The sequence below is a fragment of the Camelina sativa genome, chromosome 9 (genome assembly GCF_000633955.1).
Source record: "Camelina sativa cultivar DH55 chromosome 9, Cs, whole genome shotgun sequence".
In the NCBI taxonomy this organism is placed as follows: domain Eukaryota; kingdom Viridiplantae; phylum Streptophyta; class Magnoliopsida; order Brassicales; family Brassicaceae; genus Camelina; species Camelina sativa.
In genome coordinates this window covers 37,445,930-37,469,280 of record NC_025693.1, presented here as the reverse complement: position 1 = coordinate 37,469,280, position 23,351 = coordinate 37,445,930, and the positions used below count along the sequence as shown (strand labels likewise).

Below are 23,351 nucleotides of genomic sequence, written 5' to 3'. Positions count from 1 at the left end.
TCTCTATCAATTTAACTATACATGTCTAGACTTAAGGAAACTACAAAAGTGTATTCAACTTGACATTTTAAGTGATTTGTGTAAAAGTTACAAATCTTATGTTATTTAATCATGAATTTTAAAAAGTCTTCTGAAATCCACGGTTATTGAACTGATGATTTAAAATTTTACTTTAAAATCTACTGTTATTCAAAACAGTTTGTAGATTTGGATTTTAATAATTTTTAGGGATTCTGGAGGATTTGAGAGTATTTGTTTAGTTAAAAATACAGAAAATCTAAATCTCATGGTTTTAAGTGGGATTTGAAAGAATTTTCCTATAAATCATATCAACTTCCCTAAAATCTACAAAAATTCTAAATTTTCTAAATCCCATCAAATCCTCCAAAATCATTGTATCAATATAGATAATAACCGAACCAAACCAAACCAAAATATATACTCAAACCATTTGGTTGCGTTTTTCCTCAACCCAACCAGTTCGGTTTGGTTCGGTTTTAAATCAAAACCAAACCGATAACCAAATTTGTTTATGTTAATAAAATCAAAACGCATTACTCTTAACGAAGACTCGATTAGGTGTGATATGTTCGTTATCGTCCAAAAACATAGCTTAAAACACCTTTTTTTTTTGTGTGGCTGATCCCCAATTCCCCATAGAATACCGAGAACTCATAGCCCAAAACAATACAATCCACTAGAGAAGAATTGGGATGAAACAACATCAAACATTGAGAACTCTAAAATATATTGCTTTTAAGAGTATAATTTTTGTTCTTTATTCTTCTCTTTGGTCAAGTTTTGAAAAGTTAATATGCTTAGATAGAAATTTTGACTTTTGAAGGACATATATACTGTATATTGTTCAGTCAAATATCAAAGGAATAGCTAAGGTTGATTTCCTTTTATTTTTCTTTTTTTTTTGACCAAAGGTTGATTTCCTTCTTTTTTTTTTCTTTTTTTTTTTTGACCAAAGGTTGATTACCTTTTAAATATTAAAACTCTCTCCCTAGAATTTTGTATATAAATGAACGTTGAGACATGAGATCAATAACACACATTATCGTACAAGTCTTTGTATCTTTTCCAAACACTCGGCCGTTTAGACTTTGAGCAGCAAGAAACATGAAGAGCTCCTTCACGTTCACCATCTTCTTCTTTGTTCTTCTCCTTACCTCTTGTTAGTAATCTCTTATTAAAAAGAAAAGAAAATATTATTTATAAATGTTGTGAAAATAATGAATTTGGTTTGTATATGTATATATAGGTGAGGTGATGAGCGCAAGGATGCAAGAGAGCACAAACAATGTATTGACTATACCATGCAATACCAATGAAGACTGTGCTAAGTCTTGCAGAGGTCCATTCCACCACTGCAAAAATCAGAGTTGTCAATGCGTAGAAGGAAATCCTAATTGTTGCTAGATAACACCCTCCTCCTCCACACATAGTCTCTTAAAGAAAATGCTTATGTTTCTGAGTCACTATATTTTGCATTGGATTAATTCCACCAAATAAAAAGTATAATAAAACTATGTTTCCTTGTTCGTCTACTTAATTTCGTAATTGCATATTCACAAAACGCAGAAAAAGCTAGACACTAAACCGTATAACTAGTCTAAAACTCAGCTGAATTAAAATATGACAGTGGAAACAAGAAAAATATAAAACTATATGAAAAGAAATGACTTTTTGAGTCATGAGGAAGAAAGAAGAACACTTTTTTTATGCTAAACTTTAATAACATATTCCGGTAGATTCTTGGTGGTACTTATTTGTATGGTATGTATAATGACTATATATATATATGCACATAAGAGGAAGAAGCTAGAGATTACTATGTGATGTGACATTTGGCATTAAAAAAAAAGGGACTGCTTGTATACGCCGGAGATTCCATGTTGATAAGCTCTCTGATAGAACATGCTCCTTTGTTCATCATCTCTGCAGTATCGGTATAGGAGATGTTTCGGTATCATGGGGAACCGGGGAATGACTTCCATATCTTGTCTGGAGAGTTTACTTTTTCAAGAAAGATTCTCGAATAACAATTTTACATTCTCTAAGCCTGCTTGTAAATCTGAAGCTGGCCTAGTATCAGATGCAGTGATCTCTGAACGTTTTAACAGACTACGAGTCAATCAATCCTCTGCTGAAACTGTTCTGCCTTGGCAGCTTTTCTTCTAGTAGATCAGATGCATTGTTCCCAAACCTAGTCTAAACCCATTTTTTCTTGACAGATTTTCATGCTTAAGGCCACTTCTTCTTGCACAGTTGATTCCACAAGATCTTCTTCATATGGTTCTGACTCTAAGCAGATTTGAGTTGAAACTTGCATCTGTCGTATTAGTGAAGGTTCTTTACCTGAAACATTCAACCGCTGTTCACCGAGGTCCTTACTGCTTCTACCACCAATGTAGCAGTAAGATTCTTTACCTGGATTCTTTTTGGTGCTTGAAACACACACACAAGTAAGCTTGGGAACACCATTCCTTAGTGAATGTTGCACTGGCTGAAAAGGTGACGAAACACTTGCCGCAGATGTACCAAAAAGTGATGCAGTAGTCGATGGGTTTGGTCCGAAAAGGTTAAGAGAGGAAGATGCTGGCGAATAATCCAAACCACATCTAGCTAAAGAACCTTCACACTTTGTAGGTGCTGAGGTGCTTGAAGCACAAACAGAAGTAGTCTTGGGAAAATCTTGCACTGGCCCAAACTGTGAAGAAACACTCACTGGTGTTGTACCGAAAACTACTGTAGTAGTAGTAGTAGAGGAAGAAGATGCTGGCCAGACACCAACATCAGATCTGACCCATTCAATACCGCATCCTGTAGAAAATGAATTAATACCCCAAGGCATATCTTGCGCTGGCCCAAATGGTGAAGAACGTGGAGGTGCTGGGACGTAACCAAATGGGAGGAAGCTAAAGGATGTTGAAGTGCTAGGCGCACCAGAACCAAAAGTAGCTTGGACAGGAGGTTGCACTGACCCGAATTTAGGTGGTGTGAGAGCAGTAGATGCACAGAAACCGGAAGTGGTTGGACCAAGAGCTTGCGTTGGAGCAGAACTAACATCAGGAGAAAATCCGAATGGTGAAGAAATGTGAACTGGAGATGATGTTGTTGAGGTTGAAACATTAAGAGCAGAATCATATCCAAGAGCTTGAACTGGTCGGGGACTAACCGGCATTGAATTGACTGATGAGCCAGTCACATTGCTCAGTTCGGATTCTTGAATATTGAGTATGCCTGAAGTGCGACAATGGTAACAGTTTCTGCATTCTGGTTCAGAGAACTCAATACTCATGCTTCTTTAGATCTTTCAAACTGTTAAACAAAAATTTGGTAAGGATCAGAAATGAAATCGAATTGCAAAGCTACGGAACATAAACCCTAAATCCAGATCCTTTGATAATCGATTGATCTCTCTTCTTTTATCATTGAATCGATAGTTCTAAATTTGAAAACAGAGAACTAAATTGGTATGTGAAAGCGTGCAAAAAAAGCAACTTAAAGAACCCTAATTGCAAAAAGAGAATATGACCGAACCAAAATCAAGCAAAACGAAGACAAAACAAGATCAGTACTAAAATTGTTGCAAGAATCGAAATCACTCAAAATTTTCAAGAGTTTAATGAAAGATCGAACCTTTGAACAAGTAGGAAGCAGAGCAACGACGGAGAGATTAACAGAGAAGCTTACGGATCAGAGACAACAACAATGGTGCGGTTTCAATATCAGAGACCTTTTGTGGTCCCAATGGAAACTATTTGTCTTTGACTTTGCCTCCCAAGATTTTTTTTTTTTTTTTTTTTGGTAAACCCTTTTTTCTGCTTTTATTTTAACTTTATGAAGTTATAATCAAAATTTTAATTTGCAATATTTTAGAATTTTAATTGATTTGTATATATTATTTTGTCTCTTTAACTTGGCCATGTTTTGAAAAATTTAGATTGTTTGACTTTAAATAGAGAAATGATTTTGGAATGGGATATACAATATTGTTTAATCACATTAAATCGGCTTACTCATATATCAAAATACTTAGGTGAATTAATTTCCTTTTAATCAAATCAACTCCCTAAATTTGGTATATCACCAACAAAATTTTACAAGTCTTTTGTTCTTTTAGCAGCAAGAAACATGAAAAAAGGTCCAATCCACAACTGTATATAACATACTTGTCAATGATATAACCCTTTTGAAAGAACTGACTTCTTTGAGTCATGAGGAAGAAAGCAGAACAAACATTTTTTAAGCTAACATTCCGGTAGATTCTTGATGATACTTAATTATTTGTATGGTATGTATAATGACTATATGCACATGAGAGGAAGCTAGAGATTACTATGTGATGTGTCTTAAACTCTTGATATCGGAGAGAAGGTGACATTAGGCATGAAAGAAGAAGGGACATCTCTTGTATTCACCGGAGTTTCCATGTCGATAAGCTCCCTGAGTGAACTGCATCTAGACAAAGAGTTGCTTCTTTCTCCTCTTGAGACTTCACTTCTGTGCAGCTCGGCTACACAGACAGAGAATGCTTGTAATGCTGAGAGCTTTGCGTGGAAGTTAACTTCATATTGTCCTTCTCTGATGAATACCATTGTCATTGCAGGTGTGATCTCCTTCTCACCCTGAAACACAGTTTTGTTTTCATATGTCAAGATCAAGAAAGAGACAGGTTGATACATTACACTTTGGTACCACAAGTAACAAACTCTTACCTCTATGAAAAGTTCCAAACCGTGATGATTGTCAGTGAGTTCTGGAGATTCTAGAACAAAAAGGTGACATCCCATGTCCCATCCGCTACAGTCACAGCCTCCACCTGATCTCCATCTCTGCAGTATCGGTGTCGGACATGAGTTTTCAGTATCAGGTAAACCGTGGTTTCCTGCTGGAACTATGACTTTCATCTCACGATGACTCGAGAGTTTGCTGTCTGAAGAAGAGTCTTGAATAACGATTGCTGCAATCTCTAGGCCTGGATGTAAATCTGAGGCTGGCCAAGGATCAGATGCAGAGGTCTCTGAATGTTTTGATAGACTACGCATCAATCCTCGGCTGAAACTATTCTGCCTCGGCAGCTTTTCTTGTCTTAGATCAGATGCAGAGTTCTCTGTCTCTGAGAATATCGATTGACTCAGGTCTAATCCTCCTCGTCTGAAACTGTTCTGTCTTGACATGTTTTCATGCTTGAAGCCACTTCTTCTTGCACGTGCAATGTCGAAAAGAACAAATTCTGACACAGTTGATTCCACAAGATCCTCTTCATATGGTTCTGACTCTAAGCAGATCTGAGTTGAAACTTGCATCTGTCCTATTTGTGAAGATTCTTTACCTGAAACATTCAACCGCTGTTCCCCAAAATTCTTATTGCTTCTACCACCAATATAGCGAAACGAATAGACAAACCGGGAGTCATTATCATCCATTCTTGCACTGGCCATATACACATCATCAGGACGGTCTAGAGAAAAGGTGAAAACAGGCATCCCAAGTTCATATTCGATACTGAGATAAGCATGTAGATGAACAGGTGAAGACTTTCTCAAGGACTTGTTTCTTGAAACCATTTCTCCACTGATATCACCTGATTTGGGAATCAGAGGATTTCGATTTGAAAACGGATTGGACATTTTCTTGATACGGCTAAACCAGCTTGTTGAGCTTGAACTATTAGTAGAAGAATACTGATTGCTTCCCTTTGAAGCAGACATAAAGGGTAATTGTATTCTAGCTGAGAATGACTTCTGCAATCTTGGTTCCATGTTTTTCTCTGAGCCTAAAGACTTAGCTGATCGTTGTTGTTGTTGTTGTTGCTGTTGCTGTTGCTGTTGTCTCCCATTTGTGTTCAACCGTACCCCAAAAAAACCACCAGAAGAATATTGCTCCACTGAAAACTTTTCAGCATCTGATATGTTCCTTCTGCTTCTCTCCTTGGTGCCTTGATTGAAGAAGAAACCATGTCTCTCCTTTGCCTTGTTTCCCGGTTTTGGAGGTTTCTTGCATGAGGAGTTAAGGACCCGATAAAACATAAACTCATCTTCTTCCCCTGGCTTTTTGGAATCGAAGAAATCTCGTAGAGTAGGAAGAACATTTTCAGAACTCTGTGCCATCTTTTTTTTCTGCTTTTGTATATAAATTAACTATTCTCTACTACCATTAGAACAAATGACCAAACTTTTCTGCAGAAGATTTGTTCAAGGCAAGAACATGTATCAGTACTGTAATACCAAAGAAGCTAAACCAAACAAACAAGACAATGCAAATGAGAATATAGGAAGGAGCACTTACCAATCACAGCAGAATCTGACTCTGCAACTTCTTGAGGAAACTGTCACTGATTATGAACCTTTTTTTACAAAGAGAGAAGTTGAAAATTACAAACTCTGAATTGATAGAGAAAGTAAAAAAATTCAGGATACGATCTTGCAGATCTAAAGCCCCACCACAAGTAACATAGGAATCAAGTAGTTGTGAATGTAATGAAAGCAACAGACAAAAGTTACACAAAAAGATATATTTCACTTGCAGTCTAAGCCAATCATAGAAAGGGTGTGCAAAAAGTAACAATCGAATACCAATTGATGGTTTGAGAGTAGTGATCCTCAAGGGTGGTTTAAAGGAGAGACCTTTAATCATATGCATCATAACAAATTGATGACCGTTACATTAAAATAGGAAAAGTACGTACAGCTAGCTCTCTTTCAATTAATATACCATGGTTAGAACTTAGAACACATACATTGGTAGAGAGAAATGCATATCTAAAAGGGATTTAATAGTTCCCTCATAGAAAATCATGTATTTTGCTTCGTTGATGGGCTTTTTTACAGACGCTTAGATAGAAGCCCAATTTTAGAAAAAATAATATATTAAACAACTGCAGGTATTGTTTAAACATTCAAGGGTCCATAGCTCAGTGGTAGAGCATTCGACTGCAGATCGAGAGGTCACCGGTTCGAACCCGGTTGGGCCCTTTTTGTTGCGAAAGCTAATACTCCCTCCGTTTCAAAATATAGGATGTTTTGGAGAAGTTTTTTGTTTCATAATATAGGATGCTTTCAAATTTCAATGCAACTTTTAGATTAGTTTAGTATTTTATATTATGCAGTATTGTTTCTGATTGGTTGAACTTGTTAAAAGTAAAGTCTTCTTAATCTGCGTGTTTTGCTTAAAACATCCTATATTTTGAAACGGAGGGAGTATATATATATATTTTTAATGCGTTACAGGTGTCCTACAACATTATGAATTTATATGATCATTGTTGATTTGATTAGAATAAATGCAACTAACTATAGAAATCTATTTAGATTAAGATTCCTATGACTAATTATTTGTTATATATGCCTGTGTTTCAGTGTTTGTGGCCTTGGGTGGTATGAATTAGTATTGAGATCTGAAGAATGAATCCAAGACAAATAAGAAACAAGAACAAATCCAGATATGCAAATCTCAAAAGATCATTAAAAACTCCAAAAATGCTCTCTTCTTTACATTACAAATATTATAAAACATAGATTACAAATCATGGAAGAACCCATCAAAGCAAATTCACAACCACACCATTTCCAGTTTTTTTTCCCATCAAAAGTACGCAACTTTTTCTTCTATATGTCAGGGAAATGTTCATCATGCCAGTAACCATAAACAGAAAAGGAGTCCAATTCGAGGTAGTAAACCAAATGAATGCTTCTTCTAGTATTTGAAAGAAAATAAAATAAAAAGTAAAGGAAAGAGATATGAGACGAAACCCCGAAACTGACCAGTGATGATGATGATGCACACGATAAGAGAACTGAGTTGTAGCTTCTACTTCAAAGGATGATGGTGAAATTTTGATCTTATTCTGCAAAAGCCTACGGGGCGTTTCGGTTAATGTAAGGAGATACCTTTTAGTTTCCTCTTTGTGTTTTCTGTTATCATCATCATCATCATAGTGTGTTTCTTTTGCTTTCGAGCATTGTTCCGTCTTTAAGAGCAGCATGTGCTTCGTTCTCTTGTCCTAGAGCTGACAGGGCTACAGATTGAAGATACGATGCGATATGCCAAGCAGGAGATATCACTTGGGCTTGCATTGCATCATTCAGCGCCTCTTGCGGCATCTCATTCATTAGGTAACACAGACTTCTTCTTGCATATACAGTTGGGGAAACCATTGTCCCGCCCTCAATGAACTGTCCAAACACATTTTTTCATCAGTTTATGTCATAAGGTTGCACAGATTTACAACACTACCCTTTATCTGAAAACTTAAACTGAAAAGACACAAAACAATGGCAGTAGAATTGATCTAACCTGGGTATAACAGTCAATGGTATTTACAAAGTCTTTATGTNTGTGTTTTCTGTTATCATCATCATCATCATAGTGTGTTTCTTTTGCTTTCGAGCATTGTTCCGTCTTTAAGAGCAGCATGTGCTTCGTTCTCTTGTCCTAGAGCTGACAGGGCTACAGATTGAAGATACGATGCGATATGCCAAGCAGGAGATATCACTTGGGCTTGCATTGCATCATTCAGCGCCTCTTGCGGCATCTCATTCATTAGGTAACACAGACTTCTTCTTGCATATACAGTTGGGGAAACCATTGTCCCGCCCTCAATGAACTGTCCAAACACATTTTTTCATCAGTTTATGTCATAAGGTTGCACAGATTTACAACACTACCCTTTATCTGAAAACTTAAACTGAAAAGACACAAAACAATGGCAGTAGAATTGATCTAACCTGGGTATAACAGTCAATGGTATTTACAAAGTCTTTATGTCGGAAAGCAACATCACCCTTTTTCTTGTAGTTCAGCGAGTCTTGCATCTGATTGGTCCACATCTGGAACGAAAGCTGAAATTTTTGCAGAGGAAGGAGCAAACAAAAAAAAGGTGATCAGATTGCAACAAGAAATACACAGTGAGACAATAACGAGAGTGTAATTAATAACAAGGTTAAGAATTAAGAAAGAAACCTCTGTGGCTGCACCCTCATCATCTTTATAGCTAAGCTTTTCAAGAATCTCATGTATGGCAGTTAGATCTGTTCTTAGGCACGCTTCTCCAAGTGGTGAAAGGGGTGTGGTTGAGGCGCTGCTTGGTATGCCCATCAGTTCATGAGAAGGAGTCTTACATGAATAAACCAGTTTCTTATTAGTGTCGGAAAATAATCTTCTCGAAAGCAAAAAAAAAAAGATAAGTAATCAAAAGATACAAGAGCTTGCGAAAGATAGATGGAAAGTAGACTAGTTAATGGTAGCAGGAAAGCACCTCAAGATCCCTCTGTAGAGGGATCATTGCAGTAACTAGAGACTTCGGGTTAGGACGCTCTCGGGGCTCATACTGCAAGCATCTAGAAGCTAACCGTATTAGTTCAGTCCCGTCGTCACTCGAAAATTGACCCTCCAGGCATGAATCGATCAACATTTGAATGTTCCTGTCCCTTATGAGGTCCAGCGCCTAATAATACACAACACGTAAAATGTTAGTCAAGATGCACTTTTCTCCAGGGAGTTTGATTGATGCTCAACAATGATTTGGTGGAGATTAATTGATTTAGTATCTTAATCATAAGCTTACATGGCTTGGAGGAATGTGTTTTCCACTAAGAAGATCAAGCAACAGAGTTCCATAACTGTACATCACACTTTCTGGTGTCACCCGACCTATAGAAACAAACACACAAACTAATATGTCAAAAGAAAGCTAGCCACAATCCAAATAAAGAAAACTGATATGCAAGACTTCAAGTAAATACCTGTTCTGAGATACTCGGGAGGAGTGAACGCCAGATTGGTACTATAACTCTTCCCGTCTCTACTATTTTTCATCAGACCGAAGCACGAAAGTCTTGGATTTGAGTCCTACAGAAGACAAAACATATGATTATTTTCATATATGCACATAATAACGGAGACAATAGTAAGAAACGTGAAGCTGAACTTACATCATCAAAGAGAACTCTGTAAGCATTCAAGTCGTGGTAGAGCGCACGTCCTTTGCCAGTACAATATTCTAAAGCTTGAGCAATATGTAAAGCTACTCTTAGTCGCATCGCCCACTTCATCGGTTGTGACTCCCCTAAAACCCCAAAATAATAGTTAAATACAGAAGCATATAGCTAAAAATAGTTACAATAAGTTCAAGAACTTACAATGGAAAAGATGCTTGGCCAAAGTTTCGTTAGGCATAAACTCAGCAACAAGAAGTCTCTCTTCACCTTCATAACAACATCCAAGAAGATTTGCCATTCTATAGTTCCTTAACTGACCAACAGCTCTAGCTTCCTCCTATAAAAAGAAGAGATTCAGATTGACATATAAAAAAGGTAAAAAAAAAGACTTTATAAAGCAAAAATCAAAGAACAAAGGCTATATATTTATTACCAGAAACTGACGAGAATCAGGCCAAGCTTTCCTATTAAACCTTTTAACAGCAATACGTCTTTGATTATCCAATTTGCCTTTATAGACAACATTTGGAGCTTTTTCACCATGCTCTGAAACTATATTCTCTGCAGCAAATCCTGATGTAGCGTTCCTTAACGTCTCAATTGAGAATTCACGAAACTGAGGCAAATCATTCCCTTCACCTCTCCTATCCTCATCTACGAAAGAAACAAAAAACAAAAATCCAATTCAATCATAGAGAAACCAAACAAACCCTAGAAAGAAAAAAAAAAACAAAAAAAAGACTCGATCTTTACCTAACCCTGTGACTCCATGATTAGATCCTTCAGGTTCTGATACACAACAAAATGCACATAACTTGGAAACCTCACAACCCATTTCAGTATATGATTTTTTGTTTTTTCCTAGTCAAACCATAAACCCTAAACCGCGTCTTCTTTTTTTAGCTGATTTACTAAAAATCAAGACTTTATATAGTTTAAACAGATCAAATCCGTGAAGAATCTCTTCAGAATTACAGAAAGAGAAAAAAAAAAAAAAAAAAAAAAAANCCCAGCTATACGAGGAAGAAGAACAAAAGCAAATTGAAGGGTCAAAAAATCTGAGAAAACGATCTGTGAAAATAGAAACTCAAAAAGAAGAAGAAGAAGAGGAAAAAGGTGAAATGACAAAATCGAGAGCCGCTCGTGTGGTGAGCTCAAAGGGAAAGGGCTCAAAGAACAGAGAGAGATTGTTTTCTGCAACTTTCTCTCTTTTGTGTTTTGCTTTTTTTTGTTTTATTTTTATTTTCTATCCTTTTGTTGGAGAGACAAAAGCAGAGAACTTTGCCAGAATGTTAAAATTAAAAATAAAATAAAAGATTAAAACTTTAGTTTTTGTTTTCAGAAGAAAGAAAAATAAAAGAGAAACACAGCAAAGCAGCAGGCCTCTCTCTCACCCAAGTCAACTCAACCAGTGGGTCAAAAAAATAAGAGATATCTAAGAAACAACTCATATTTGATATCACACAATAACCCATCAATTTGGAATTATCAATAACAATAGTTTAATTCTATTAGGAGTGTTTTTTTTTCTTTAAAATATTTGGTTTTCATTTTTCAAAATAGTCTACAATATTTGGTCTATATATTATCTACTAAACGTGTTTTTTTAACAAATGTATTTCAAAGATATCTGAAAATAATGTATAATGAAAAATAATATACTTTACGTGATTGGTAATCTTATACCGTTTTTGTTATAACGGATCATAAAACGAGGACCAAAAACGACAAAAAATCACTTTAAAAACTTTTATACTATTTTTTCTATCCAACAATTTGTCGTAACACTAACCGTTTTTCAACCGCCAAAAAATTTATACCGCTTTATATTGTTAAATTGATCTATATATAATATATATTAGCATAAAGCTAAACCAATTTACTAATTTTGTATAATTCAATCAATATGAAATTATATCATCATAAAGTGATGGTGCAAATGTTTATGTTCAAATGGGTTCTGAATTTTACTTTTTTGTTACTTAAAAAAATTATAGTTCTTTTTGTTTACTATAAACGTTTTCGACGACAAAATTTTTTTTAAAACTTTTTACATGTTTTGGGAATTATTCAGTATTTCCGGTTATCAAAAAGATTAAACAAAAATAGTGGTGCAAAACGTGGATGTTTAAATGCAATTACCAGTCACTTTCTTGTTTCCCATTGTTTAAGAAGAAATTAATCATAAGGGTATCAAATTGGTAAAAAAAAATGGTAACTACAAAAAGAAATACATATGCCATATGGTATGTTTTTGTCAATGATACCATAATCTGTACGCGTCGCGTAGCGCACACACACACTGGTACCGTATTCCACAACTCCATCTAATTGATCCATAGCTGTCAATCAATAGTATATAAATATTTCACATAATTAGTTATATATTACTACATTTACACAGATACATGTCCCTTGTCGCACATAACTATTTTGGTAACAAGTTTATCTTTTCCTCTAATTGAAATGAAATATTTGGAAAGATGATAATGTGAAAAATAGAATAATGTGAACGTGGAAAAGGAAGAAAATAAGTTAAACCAAAAATTTAGCCACCGACATAACGCTCTTTAGCATTTTTATTTTCTTTTGTTTTCTTCCAACAGTAGAAACGCCTTTTCACCGACCATCCCCTCGTACCTGCTGTGAATGATATCGAGAATTTTTTTTTTCCTTTTTCTTTTTATTATCTTGAAAACTCACAAAATTTACTTCTTTTTTCAAAAATGTTACTTCTTCTTGACTGTGCAACTGGCAATAATCGGACACGGTTTAATTTGATGCTAATCCTGGGAGAAATCTCATGAGACATGGGGTTCATCAGTGCTATACAAGCATATGAAGCATTGAAGGGAAGATTAAACCGTTTTTGATAGAAAAACTCCTTTTATGCAAAAAAATGTCATCTTTGTATGACTTTGTTGAATATTACATTCCAATTTAGCTCAAAATCGATTACAATGTAAAAAGTATGCAATGATAGGTGCAATTACATGTGTTGAACTAGATAAATGATAGGCGCAATTACATGTGTTGAACTAGATAAATGATAGGCGCAATTTACTTTCTCCAATCTAATCGATTGGGAAATCAAAGACAAAACACATTAAATGAGAGGTCCTTTGGAATGCTTCTAGTCAACTCATTCCAATTGGTAAGAGACAATAGAGAAGATTAGCATGATCCATAACACAAAAACTGATGAGACATCAAATGAGAAAGAAAGAGATATATAGCAGCAGTAAACTATAAACCTAAGCTCGAATCCGAATTTGTATAGAAATATTAGGAACATTGTGGAAATAGTCTCAATGTTATATCAAATTATAAAATAGCCAAAAAATCTCTAAATTAAACAAGTCTAAACCCTCTCTACCATAAATAATAATAATTAATTGTAGACACAAAAAAAAAAAAAAAAAATTATAGATTTTTTTTAACAAAACATTTAAACTATTCTTTAATTTCCATTTTGGAAAAAAAGTCCTTGGGAAAGTTTATTATGGGCCTTGGCCTTACCAGCCTTAGTAACGTGAGCCCAACACAGCGAAAGAGAAACTACACGTAGTACCTCTCCGATCAGAATAAACGGCAAGCAGTTCTTATCCATTAAACCGGCACAAAGTCCTCTTCCCGTAGAAAAGAACTGAGAATATTTTCTCTCTCTCTCCTACCCCGTAATTTCCGTTACTAACCAAACCCAATTTTGGAAATTCAGTAACAGCGCTTTATAAAAGAAAATTAAAAATCTTTTTTTTTTTCTTCTTTTTTCACAAACAAAATTCGTCAAAAAAAAAAAACAAAAACATTCTTTGGAGGAACACTTCATCTTCTCCGCAACTCTAGTTTCTCACGAGCTCTGTTCTGTTTCCTCTCTCCAACAGTCTCACACAAGGTATTAATAAATTTTGCTAACCCTAGAATTGAATTCTCACTGTTCTTGAATTAGGGTTTTTGATCTTTTTGCGTGTCTGTATTGAATTATTTTTATCCGTAGGTTATGATTGTGCGGTTTTAGTTGATGTGTTTGGTAATGGGAAAAGGTAGAGTTAAGGCAGTGGAGAAAAGGGTTTTAGATCAGAAACTTAGAGGATCGATCAATGTTCCTTTAGGACCGGTGTACCATCCGACAGAGGATGAATTCAAAGATCCGTTAGAGTACATATACAAGATCAAGGCAGAGGCAGAGGTTTATGGAATTTGCAAGATTGTTCCACCTAGTTCTTGGAAACCTCCTTTTGGTTTGGATTTGGAATCTGTTAAGTTCCCAACAAAGACACAAGAGATTCACCGGTTGCAGTTTCGTCCTGCTTCTTGCAATTCGAAGACGTTTCAGTTGGAGTACAATAGTTTTTTGGAGGAGCATTTAGGTAAGAAGCTGAAGAAGAGAGTTGTTTTCGAAGGTCAGGAGTTGGATTTGTGTAAGCTGTTCAATGCCGTGAAGCGGTTTGGTGGTTACGAAAAGGTTGTTAAAGGGAAAAAATGGGGTGAGGTGTATCAGTTTATGAAATCTGGTGAAAAGATTTCAAAGTGTGCTAAGCATGTCTTGTGCCAGTTATACAAAGAGCATTTGCATGATTTTGAGAATTATCACAGTCGGATGAATTCGGATACGTCAAAGGGCTGCAAAAGGAAAACGAATGAACGGAGTAGACGGTGTTCTGAATCTCGAAGCTCAAAGAGAAGAAAGAGAAGTGGTGATGAAAAGAATCCAAAGGTGGAAATTGAAGAAGTGGTTGATCAATCATGTGAGCAGTGTAAAAGTGGTAAACACGGCGAAGTGATGCTTCTGTGTGATAGTTGTAATAAAGGTTGGCATATATATTGTCTCTCGCCACCGCTGAAGCATATCCCACTAGGGAACTGGTATTGCCTTGAGTGCTTAAACACTGATGAAGAGACTTTTGGGTTTGTTCCTGGTAAATGCTTACCACTAGAAGATTTCAAGCGCGTTGCTGATCGCGCTAAAAGAAAGTGGTTTGGTTCAGGATCAGTGTCTAGGACGCAGATAGAGAAAAAGTTTTGGGAGATAGTAGAAGGGTCAGGTGGTGAGGTTGAAGTTATGTATGGTAATGACTTGGATACTTCTGTTTATGGAAGTGGTTTCCCTCGAATAGGTGATCAAAGACCAGAATCAGTTGAGGCAAATGTATGGGATGAATATTGTAGTAGCCCTTGGAATCTCAATAACATGCCAAAGTTGAAAGGATCTATGCTTCAGGCCATTCGGCATAACATTAATGGTGTAACAGTGCCTTGGCTATATCTTGGAATGCTCTTCTCTTCTTTTTGTTGGCATTTTGAAGACCATTGTTTTTACTCTGTCAATTATCTACACTGGTATGTTTCCTCTACTGTAATCCTCATTTTCGTTTCTTTCTACAAATATTTTTTGGTTCTTTTGAAGCATTCAGAGTACTGCATTCTCCATTCTTGAAACTCTCTAATTTATAGTCTTTTATCTTGAAAGATTTTGCTACCAACTTGTTTTTGATTCACACTTCTTCAGGGGAGAGGCAAAATGTTGGTATGGTGTTCCGGGCAGTGCTGCTAGTGCTTTTGAAAAGGTTAGTCTTTGTGTGCTCTAAGCCTCCAAAGGGTTTTTAATCTTTGCTCTTAATACTTGAGCTGCTTAATTTTTTTTCTGTAGGTTATGCGGAAAACTCTTCCGGATCTCTTTGATGCTCAGCCAGATTTGCTCTTTCAACTGGTTACCATGTTGAGTCCGACTGTTTTACAAGAAAATAAAGTCCCAGTCTACACAGTATTACAGGTTTGATATACGAGTATATAGTTCATTGATGAGCTTATTTCATTGTTAGCATTTTTAATTGCAAGTTTGGAAGTTATTTGTGATTAGTAGTAACGTTCCTCCTAAAATCACTGAGCTTGTTTAGTTTTATAACATAATCCCTCTACTTTTGTTCATTGCTAGGAGCCTGGAAACTTCGTGATCACATTTCCAAAATCCTTTCATGCTGGATTCAATTTTGGTACGCCAACTTCTAATAATAGTTAGAGCTGTGATGTAACTAGTTTTGCGCGTAAAGTGTTCAATTAATTGCGATAGGGAGTTTGTTACCAGTATGTTTGTGCAGTTTATGATATACTAGCATATGTTGTCCTACCAGGTTTAAATTGTGCAGAAGCCGTCAACTTTGCCACTGCTGATTGGCTACCTCATGGTGGTTTTGGGGCAGAGCTGTATCGGCTATACCGCAAACCTTCAGTCATATCTCATGAAGAGCTTCTCTGCGTGGTAGCTAAGGTAAGAAAGACAATATGAACAGCATTAAAAAACATTGCTATGATAGGCTAGCGAGATGAATTGTATGCCCATTTACCTCTGGTTGGAAACATGTCCCATTATTTCTATTGGCTTGTTGGGCGATATTTGCTTATACTGCTTTTGTGAGTCCATTGAGTTAGTTGGTTTTGTTGATTAATATACTAACTCTATTGCATTCACAAAAGAAGATATAGTTATTACGTGATGGGAGATGCACCACTACTAATTATTCATTGGTTACTAGTGCAATTGTGTATGCTAGCTTCAAGCACCAAATGTGGATATATGCGCAGCTTCAGTGATTGCTTTAACTGTAATCTCTTATAGGAAAACTGCTGCAATATCGAAGGATCAATACATTTGAAGAAAGAATTGCTCAGAATATACAGCAAGGAAAAGAACTGGAGAGAGCAGCTCTGGAAAAGTGGTATTTTGAGATCTTCTCCTATGTTTATGCCTGAATGCCCTGATTCTGTGGGCATCGAAGAGGTTTTTCTTTCTGCAATCAGATATTGTTGGTTTCAATGTTATGTGTTTTTGCCTACTCATTCTAGTTTGCATAAGATAATGCTCTGATGTGTGGACTCTTTATAACGGTATTTGCAGGATCCAACATGCATCATCTGCCAGCAATATCTTCATCTTTCTGCTATCGTCTGCAATTGCAGGCCATCTGTCTTTGCATGCTTGGAGGTAAATATTTATATCCAACTTTCTAGAGACCAATCCACTTCAGGCAGAACCTACCCTTAAGAATCTAGTTTCTTGATTTTGCTATTTACTTCAAGTGTTTATAATCTTGAATTCAGCACTGGAAGCACCTTTGTGAATGTGAACCTACAAAGTTGCGTCTTGTATATCGTTATACCCTTGCCGAGTTGGATAGGATGGTACAAGAAATTGAAAAGTTTGGTGGCTGCAAAACGCAAGAAACCAAAAACTCACAACGGCCGAGTTCAGGCACCAAACGATCTAGTGCTTTCAACAAAAAGGTAAATTTATACTTAAGGGTGTGTATTAAATAATTTAGCGGTCTTCCATATCTTATGATAAATATATAAACTGTTGCTGCTTTTTTCTCATACTAGCAGGAGGGAATGCAAGTGAGTCAGGCACGACCAGCTGACAGATGGCTTCTTCGAGCATCGAAGGTTCTTGACCATGCCTTTTCTAGTGTTGAATATGCCACTCTTTTGAAGGAAGCAGAACAGTTTCTTTGGGCTGGATCAGAAATGGACCGTGTGAGTTTCGAGTATCTGTTGGAATGCTTTTTGTATATTTGTCTTTAGGTAGATTCTGGAAAATATTGTCTTTAGGTAGATTCTGGAAAATAATATTTTCTTGTCATACAGGTACGAGATGTTACAAAAAGTTTGGTCAAAGCAAAGATATGGGCTGAAGCTGTTAGCGACTGTCTTTCAAAAGTCGAAGGTGAAGCCAACAATGATTCAATGAAAGTTCACTTGGAATTTATTGATGAGTTGGTGAGAGTTAACCCCGTTCCTTGCTTTCAATCTGGTTATCTGAAATTAAAGGTTAGCCATATAGCTGTGATATCCCAGTTTTCCTTTAGATCCTTACTATTGTTAGCCTTTATGTTATTACATTGTTTACACGTTTCCATTTCTATGTAGGACTATGCTGAAGAGGCTAGAAAATTGTCTGAGAAAATCGATTCAGCTCTGTCAAGTAGCCCAACTGTATGCCACTACAAACTCCAATCTGACTACATCCGGTAAAATCATTAATGTTATGCATTTTGATTCATGTAACTTGGTTTTTGTTTCTAGATCACCCAGCTGGAGCTATTGCATTCTGAAGTCTCTAGTTCACCAATATCCTTTACAAAACATGAGATCTTGTCAAAGAAGATCTCTTCTGCAAAGGTAAACCATTGTATAGACCGACATGTGCATAGTTCTTTTTTCCGCTAGCTTACAATATCTTAGTAGTCATGTTTTGTGTTTTAAATAACAAGGGAATCTGTTATAGGGTGTGTGAGTTAAGAAGAATATGTGAATATTGCCTATTGGTTTAAATTACGATTCCATATTGAATAATATGAGACATGTTGATTAATGTCTTTTCTTGAATTTGATAATCTTTCTTCCTCATGGGTCCGCAGATGTTAGCTGAAAGGGCGAGACTCTGTCTTGCGGACACTAAACGTCCAGGGACTGAAATGGATCCACTTTTCAAGCTTAAGTCAGAGGTGAATATATTGTCCTTATTCTGAAAATGATGATTTTGTTACTTGTTCATGCATTATAATCGTTCTTTTTCCTTTATAGATGTTGGAGCTTCAGGTGCAACTTCCAGAAACAGAAGGGATTCTGCATTTGGTAAAGAAATCAGAATTAGCCCGTGATAAATGTAACAACGTTTTGAATGGTTCTTTATTTCTCAAGGTTGGCTGTACTTTTGTTCTGCATCTTTCATTGTGATTAAGAAACCATCTCATTTGTTGAACCTTTCTGAAGTATTTTCTTTTTTCTGCACAGAATGTGGAAGAGGTTCTTAATGAATTCGATAGTTTCAGCGTCAACGTTCCTGAATTAAACATTCTGAGGCAGTGCCATGTTGACACTTTGTCTTGGATTTCACGCTTTAATGATGTAATGACTGATGTTCGTGAAGGCAAGGACCAACGAAAGCTAATAAAAGACCTGAGTTCCCTTCTAAAGGATGGATCATCGTTAGGTATTAAAGGTATTTCTTTTGTACTTCAACATTCTTTTGGGTGTTTCCACCTATTTTTGCGTTGTAATCCATAGTGACAGGCTGATAGCTTTAACCTATACCACAGTATCTGAAGTAGTTGAAGGACTGCCTCTTGTTGAGGTTGAATTGAAGAAGGCATCTTGCCGGGAAAAAGCTCGAACGGTAAATGTTTTCTCTTTCTTTATTGACTTTGTATCCCTTGTTTGTCTCATGCAGTTATCATGAATTCATGATATCATGTTGAATATAAAATGTATGAAATTTGTTTTATATATATAGCAAGAAGGTCTCTGAAATTCAGCTTTTTGTTTGGTAAATGTAGGTTTATACTGCAAGAAGGTCTCTAAAATTCATCGAGCAGCTGCTCTCGGAAGCTGTTGTGTACGTTGTCCCCAGATATTGATTATAAAATATGTAATGCATTCTACTTTATTTTTATATATGCATGCTAAAATTTTATATTTCCAGGCTACACATCGATGAGGAAAAGTTATTTGTTGAGATCTCGGGAATTTTGTCAACGGCTCGGTGTTGGGAGGAAAGAGCAAGCAGTATCCTTGCCAGTGAAACTCGGATGTACGACCTTAAAGATCTCGTCAGGTAAATATCTTTTGTTCAGGCTTTTAAATTTATTTAGTTCAGCCCATCATGCTTTGTTTTTTCTTTAAGTCTTTTTATTCATGAAAAGATGTTTGTTTCTAGGACGTCAATCAACATTGATGCGGTTTTGCCTTCTTTGAAAGGCATAGAGAAGACAATCTCATCGACTGAAACTTGGCTTCAGAAATCTGAGCCTTTTTTGTCAGCCACTTCCTCTGTGGCATTATCTCCTTGTTCTGTGCTTGAACTTCCTGTATTAAAGGTTTGTCTGCCTCTTGTGCCTATTTTGGTTTCTGTATTTTTGGTAACTGATGTGATCATTGGAGTATTCAATGCTTTAATTTTTGCAGGACCTAGTTTCTCAGTCTAAATCGCTAAACGTTCAGCTTCAAGAGCCAAGAGTTCTTGAAACATTGTTGCTTAATTGCGAGAGGTGGCAGTGTGATAGTCATCAGATCTTGCAAGAAACTAAAGATTTGTTGGACAATGCGAAGATAGATGATGGCACGCATAGCAATATCCTTCCGATGATTATGGATTTGATAACCAGAGTGGACTCTGCTAGAGAATCTGGTCTGGCCCTTGGTCTCAATTTCGATGAACTTCCCAAACTTCGAGCTGCAAGTCTAAAACTAGGATGGTGTAGTAAGACCATCACGTTAACCTCTAGCTCACCTTCCTCTGAGGTACAAATATATTTCTGAGTTTTAATTTAACGCTTAGTGTGGTTATGTACCTCCTTTTGATTGTTTAAGTGTGTCTTTAAATGGCAGTTGCTAAAAGATGTAGGAAAGCCCTCGTTACAGCAAATTCAGCAGCACTTAGAAGAGGTATGTTCGGTGAATACGTTATCCTTCTCTTTGGATTTTCAATGAATACGTTAACACCACAGGGATCTGGTTGATGAGTTTCGGTCATTTTCTTATTGACAGGGACTAACACTGGAAATATTACCGAAAGAGTATTACTTAGGAAAGAGACTCATGGAGTTGAAAGACACTGGACTAGAGTGGGCAAAACGAGCTAGAAAAGTACTTGCCAACACTTATTATTTTTCAGTCTATTTCTTTATATCTCTTTGGAATGTCTAACGAAAGCGAGAGCTATTGGTTTGATCTGCAGGTGGTGACGGACTCTGGTGCTCTTGCCTTGGAAGATGTTTTCGAGCTTATTTCTGAGGGTGAAAATTTACCTGTCCATCCAGAGCAGGAACTTCAGGTTAATAGATGAAATGAATTTTAACAAAGCTTAGCACATAACTTACCGTTATCTTATACTGTTTTGTGTCATGGTTGATTGATGCAGTCTTTACGAGCTCGGAGTATGTTACACTGTATTTGTTTAAAGCCGTACAACTCAAGATCCATGGTTTCTTGTAATCAATGTGGCGAATGGTATCACACCTATTGCTTAAAACTTCATTGGCGCCCTGAGGCTTATGTCTGCTCCGCTTGCTGTCCAGTGGCGGAATCCTCTCCAAAGATTGACCCTGCGAGGTTTGTTACTAGTTCCATACAAGCTTACTCTAAACACGTTTGCCACACACTTTTCTGTTTTCTGAATCCATTTGTTTGATTGATATCTGGTAACAGATCAACGGAGCCAGAGACACAGTCGCGAAACCAAAGACAGACAAGAAAGGTAGTGACTGGTGCTGTAGTTGATGATTTACGGTGGAAAACCCGAAAACGCATCAAACGGACAGCTAAAAGGAGCCCTCAGGTTCATATTCTTCCATGGTTCTTCACTTAAGAACCAACATAATAATCTCTTGAGGGACTGAAATATAGAGCTAATTCATTTATTCAATTTTAGATGATGGGGTTTTTCTCAAATCTTTTTTTGTAATGTTTCCATTAGAAAAATGGAGAAGTTAACATAAAAGGTTTTTAGACTTTAATAATTTGCCAGATTATTGGATCTTTTATTTTTTTTAACTAGATCACTGGATCTGTAATTTGTAGTATTATGTACTAGATAAATTCTAATCACAACTATGTATAGAGGAGATATTAGCTTTAGATCTTAAAGCGAAGGCTTTACTTGTAACTTGTTAAAATCTATTGTATCGGTCTACCGTTGTTTTTGTATTGTAATTTTTATTCAATTGTAATTTTGATGATTTTCTTCAACATACTTATATAACCTTCTTTCAAATTTCAAAACCAACAAACTCCTACCAAAATCAAACTACCAGCAACAGCTATTAGAAGAGTTTTGAAAACAAATTTGGTTTGGACCAGAAATCAACGGACCACAAATGTGTGAAAGAGAGAATCATATCACTCCATCCCCACAGATACATCAGAAGGAAAATTCAAAAAAAAGCAATAGTTGAGATCACTTTCCTTACAAGAATCACTTTTGATGACATCATGTGAATCACAGACCCACAATCATATCTCTCTCAATATATATATGTACATTTGTATGTAGAGATGTGTTGTGAAGTATTAACCAAGGGACCTTTCATAGAAACAGAGCCTTATTGTACCTTTTCAGACACCATCCTCAAGCTGAAAGCTTCCTTCAACACTCTTCTTCCATTTTTGAATATCTTACATTTATTGTGTCCATCCATATCTTATTAATGTAGTTTTTAATATATATATATAATAGTAAAAGTTATAAAGGAATGGACTATTTATGTGAGCAAACCAATTTTTTAAAAATGTCAAGTTCAGTACTGGTCGGCCTCAAATATTTATGTGATTTTTCATGAAAATTGCTAATAAGTAAAAAAAAAACAAAGTAAGACAAGTCACATTAAATTTAAGTGAAAAGTTGGCAAAAAGAAGAATAAGGGAAAGTCAAATTTATTAAGTTTAATGTCAAAAGTCAAAACAATGTTGGTGTTAAAGCGTGAGTGCAACAAGATTGTTGACATTAGACAAACTAAAAAATTTGTAGTCAGAAATTGGAATTGGGACTTGGGAGTAGTAGCAAAACAAATCTAATTAAACCAAAAAAAACATATCTAGTGCATCATACTAACTTGACTATTTGGATTTTTTGGTCGGGCCCTTTTAGACGCCGGATATTAAATGCATCATACTAACTTTCAAATTAGGTGCAAAATATATATACGTATATATATATAATTTTTTTTTTTAAATCACTTTCAAAACTTTTGAAAAATAAAAGAATTTAGATAAATAAAAGTAAAAGGAAAAAAGAGGAATATAAAAATGGGAAAAAAATAAAGTTAGGAGAGAGGGCTCACTGTCCGAAGCAAAGAAAGAAATAGCAAAGTGATTTAGACATGTGAGAGAGAGATATTCAAGTGTGTCCCAATTCACTCTCATATCCTTTAGTCAACATTAGGACACATCTCTCTTTCATACATCTCTTTTTAAATCAAAGTTTAAAATTGTACAACAACAAAAATTTTTTTTGTTTTAAAACAAAGTTTGATTTAGTTTATATTTTCTTTCCTACATCTGAATTGTGAATTGAAGATTATATGAAGTTAAGTCAACACGAGTCTTGCTTCATTCTTTGATACCTTCTACATGGTTGGTTACATGAACTCACCTCTTCTAATAACAACTTAAAGTGAAAAAAAAAAAACTTACAAAATATCTAATGAAAATCTCGCAAATAAGAACATGAAAGTCAGATATAGACAAAAAAATATATACAAATCATGGGAATAATAATTACAAAAATTAAACTGTAAGATTCAATATAAGAAACTTTAAAAACTTAGATAAACTCTAAATTAATAGTATAATTATCTAAACTAATTAAAATATAACTAATAAATATTATATATACTATAGATAATAATA

The 23,351-nt window shown here is 35.7% G+C and overlaps 5 protein-coding genes and 1 non-coding gene across 7 annotated transcripts; 3 read left to right on the top strand and 3 right to left on the bottom strand.

The window, feature by feature from the left end:
* Positions 1,001 to 1,553, top strand: LOC104714709 (defensin-like protein 278). The gene is made up of 2 exons (XM_019229691.1): positions 1,001 to 1,180; positions 1,268 to 1,553. The coding sequence occupies exons 1-2, from the start codon at positions 1,126 to 1,128 to the stop codon at positions 1,423 to 1,425; spliced, it is 213 nt and encodes a 70-aa protein (XP_019085236.1). The 5' UTR covers positions 1,001 to 1,125; the 3' UTR covers positions 1,426 to 1,553.
* LOC104714708 (mucin-5AC-like) lies at positions 1,759 to 3,780 on the bottom strand. Its single transcript, XM_010432154.1, has 2 exons — positions 3,649 to 3,780; positions 1,759 to 3,327 (listed from the first exon to the last, which is right to left on the bottom strand). The coding sequence occupies exon 2, from the start codon at positions 3,305 to 3,307 to the stop codon at positions 2,213 to 2,215; it is 1,095 nt and encodes a 364-aa protein (XP_010430456.1). The 5' UTR covers positions 3,308 to 3,327; positions 3,649 to 3,780; the 3' UTR covers positions 1,759 to 2,212.
* LOC104714707 lies at positions 4,152 to 6,455 on the bottom strand. Its single transcript, XM_010432152.1, has 3 exons — positions 6,301 to 6,455; positions 4,728 to 6,191; positions 4,152 to 4,637 (listed from the first exon to the last, which is right to left on the bottom strand). The coding sequence occupies exons 2-3, from the start codon at positions 6,120 to 6,122 to the stop codon at positions 4,362 to 4,364; spliced, it is 1,671 nt and encodes a 556-aa protein (XP_010430454.1). The 5' UTR covers positions 6,123 to 6,191; positions 6,301 to 6,455; the 3' UTR covers positions 4,152 to 4,361.
* TRNAC-GCA lies at positions 6,915 to 6,986 on the top strand. Its single transcript has one exon. It is a non-coding gene; the product is annotated as a tRNA-Cys (tRNA).
* On the bottom strand, positions 7,455 to 11,241 carry LOC104714706 (probable serine/threonine-protein kinase At5g41260). The gene is made up of 11 exons (XM_010432151.2): positions 10,704 to 11,241; positions 10,384 to 10,604; positions 10,152 to 10,287; positions 9,945 to 10,078; positions 9,756 to 9,861; positions 9,578 to 9,663; positions 9,269 to 9,457; positions 8,974 to 9,126; positions 8,739 to 8,852; positions 8,349 to 8,617; positions 7,455 to 7,917 (listed from the first exon to the last, which is right to left on the bottom strand). Exons 1-10 carry the CDS (start codon positions 10,783 to 10,785, stop codon positions 8,375 to 8,377), a joined length of 1,464 nt encoding a protein of 487 aa, XP_010430453.1. The 5' UTR covers positions 10,786 to 11,241; the 3' UTR covers positions 7,455 to 7,917; positions 8,349 to 8,374.
* Positions 13,723 to 21,650, top strand: LOC104714705 (lysine-specific demethylase 5B-like). Of its 2 annotated transcripts, none has more exons than XM_010432150.1 (26): positions 13,723 to 13,845; positions 13,948 to 15,290; positions 15,460 to 15,517; positions 15,601 to 15,723; positions 15,886 to 15,943; positions 16,082 to 16,218; positions 16,567 to 16,728; positions 16,846 to 16,932; positions 17,049 to 17,231; positions 17,331 to 17,480; positions 17,592 to 17,774; positions 17,874 to 17,939; positions 18,030 to 18,125; positions 18,365 to 18,451; positions 18,531 to 18,647; positions 18,741 to 18,948; positions 19,046 to 19,122; positions 19,283 to 19,341; positions 19,429 to 19,560; positions 19,663 to 19,822; positions 19,911 to 20,246; positions 20,334 to 20,390; positions 20,493 to 20,591; positions 20,683 to 20,778; positions 20,866 to 21,056; positions 21,153 to 21,650. In XM_010432150.1, the coding sequence occupies exons 2-26, from the start codon at positions 13,972 to 13,974 to the stop codon at positions 21,310 to 21,312; spliced, it is 4,401 nt and encodes a 1,466-aa protein (XP_010430452.1). In that variant the 5' UTR covers positions 13,723 to 13,845; positions 13,948 to 13,971; the 3' UTR covers positions 21,313 to 21,650. The 2 variants fall into 2 exon arrangements, with proteins under 2 accessions (XP_010430452.1, XP_010430451.1); XM_010432149.1 differs by having other exon boundaries at positions 17,328 to 17,480.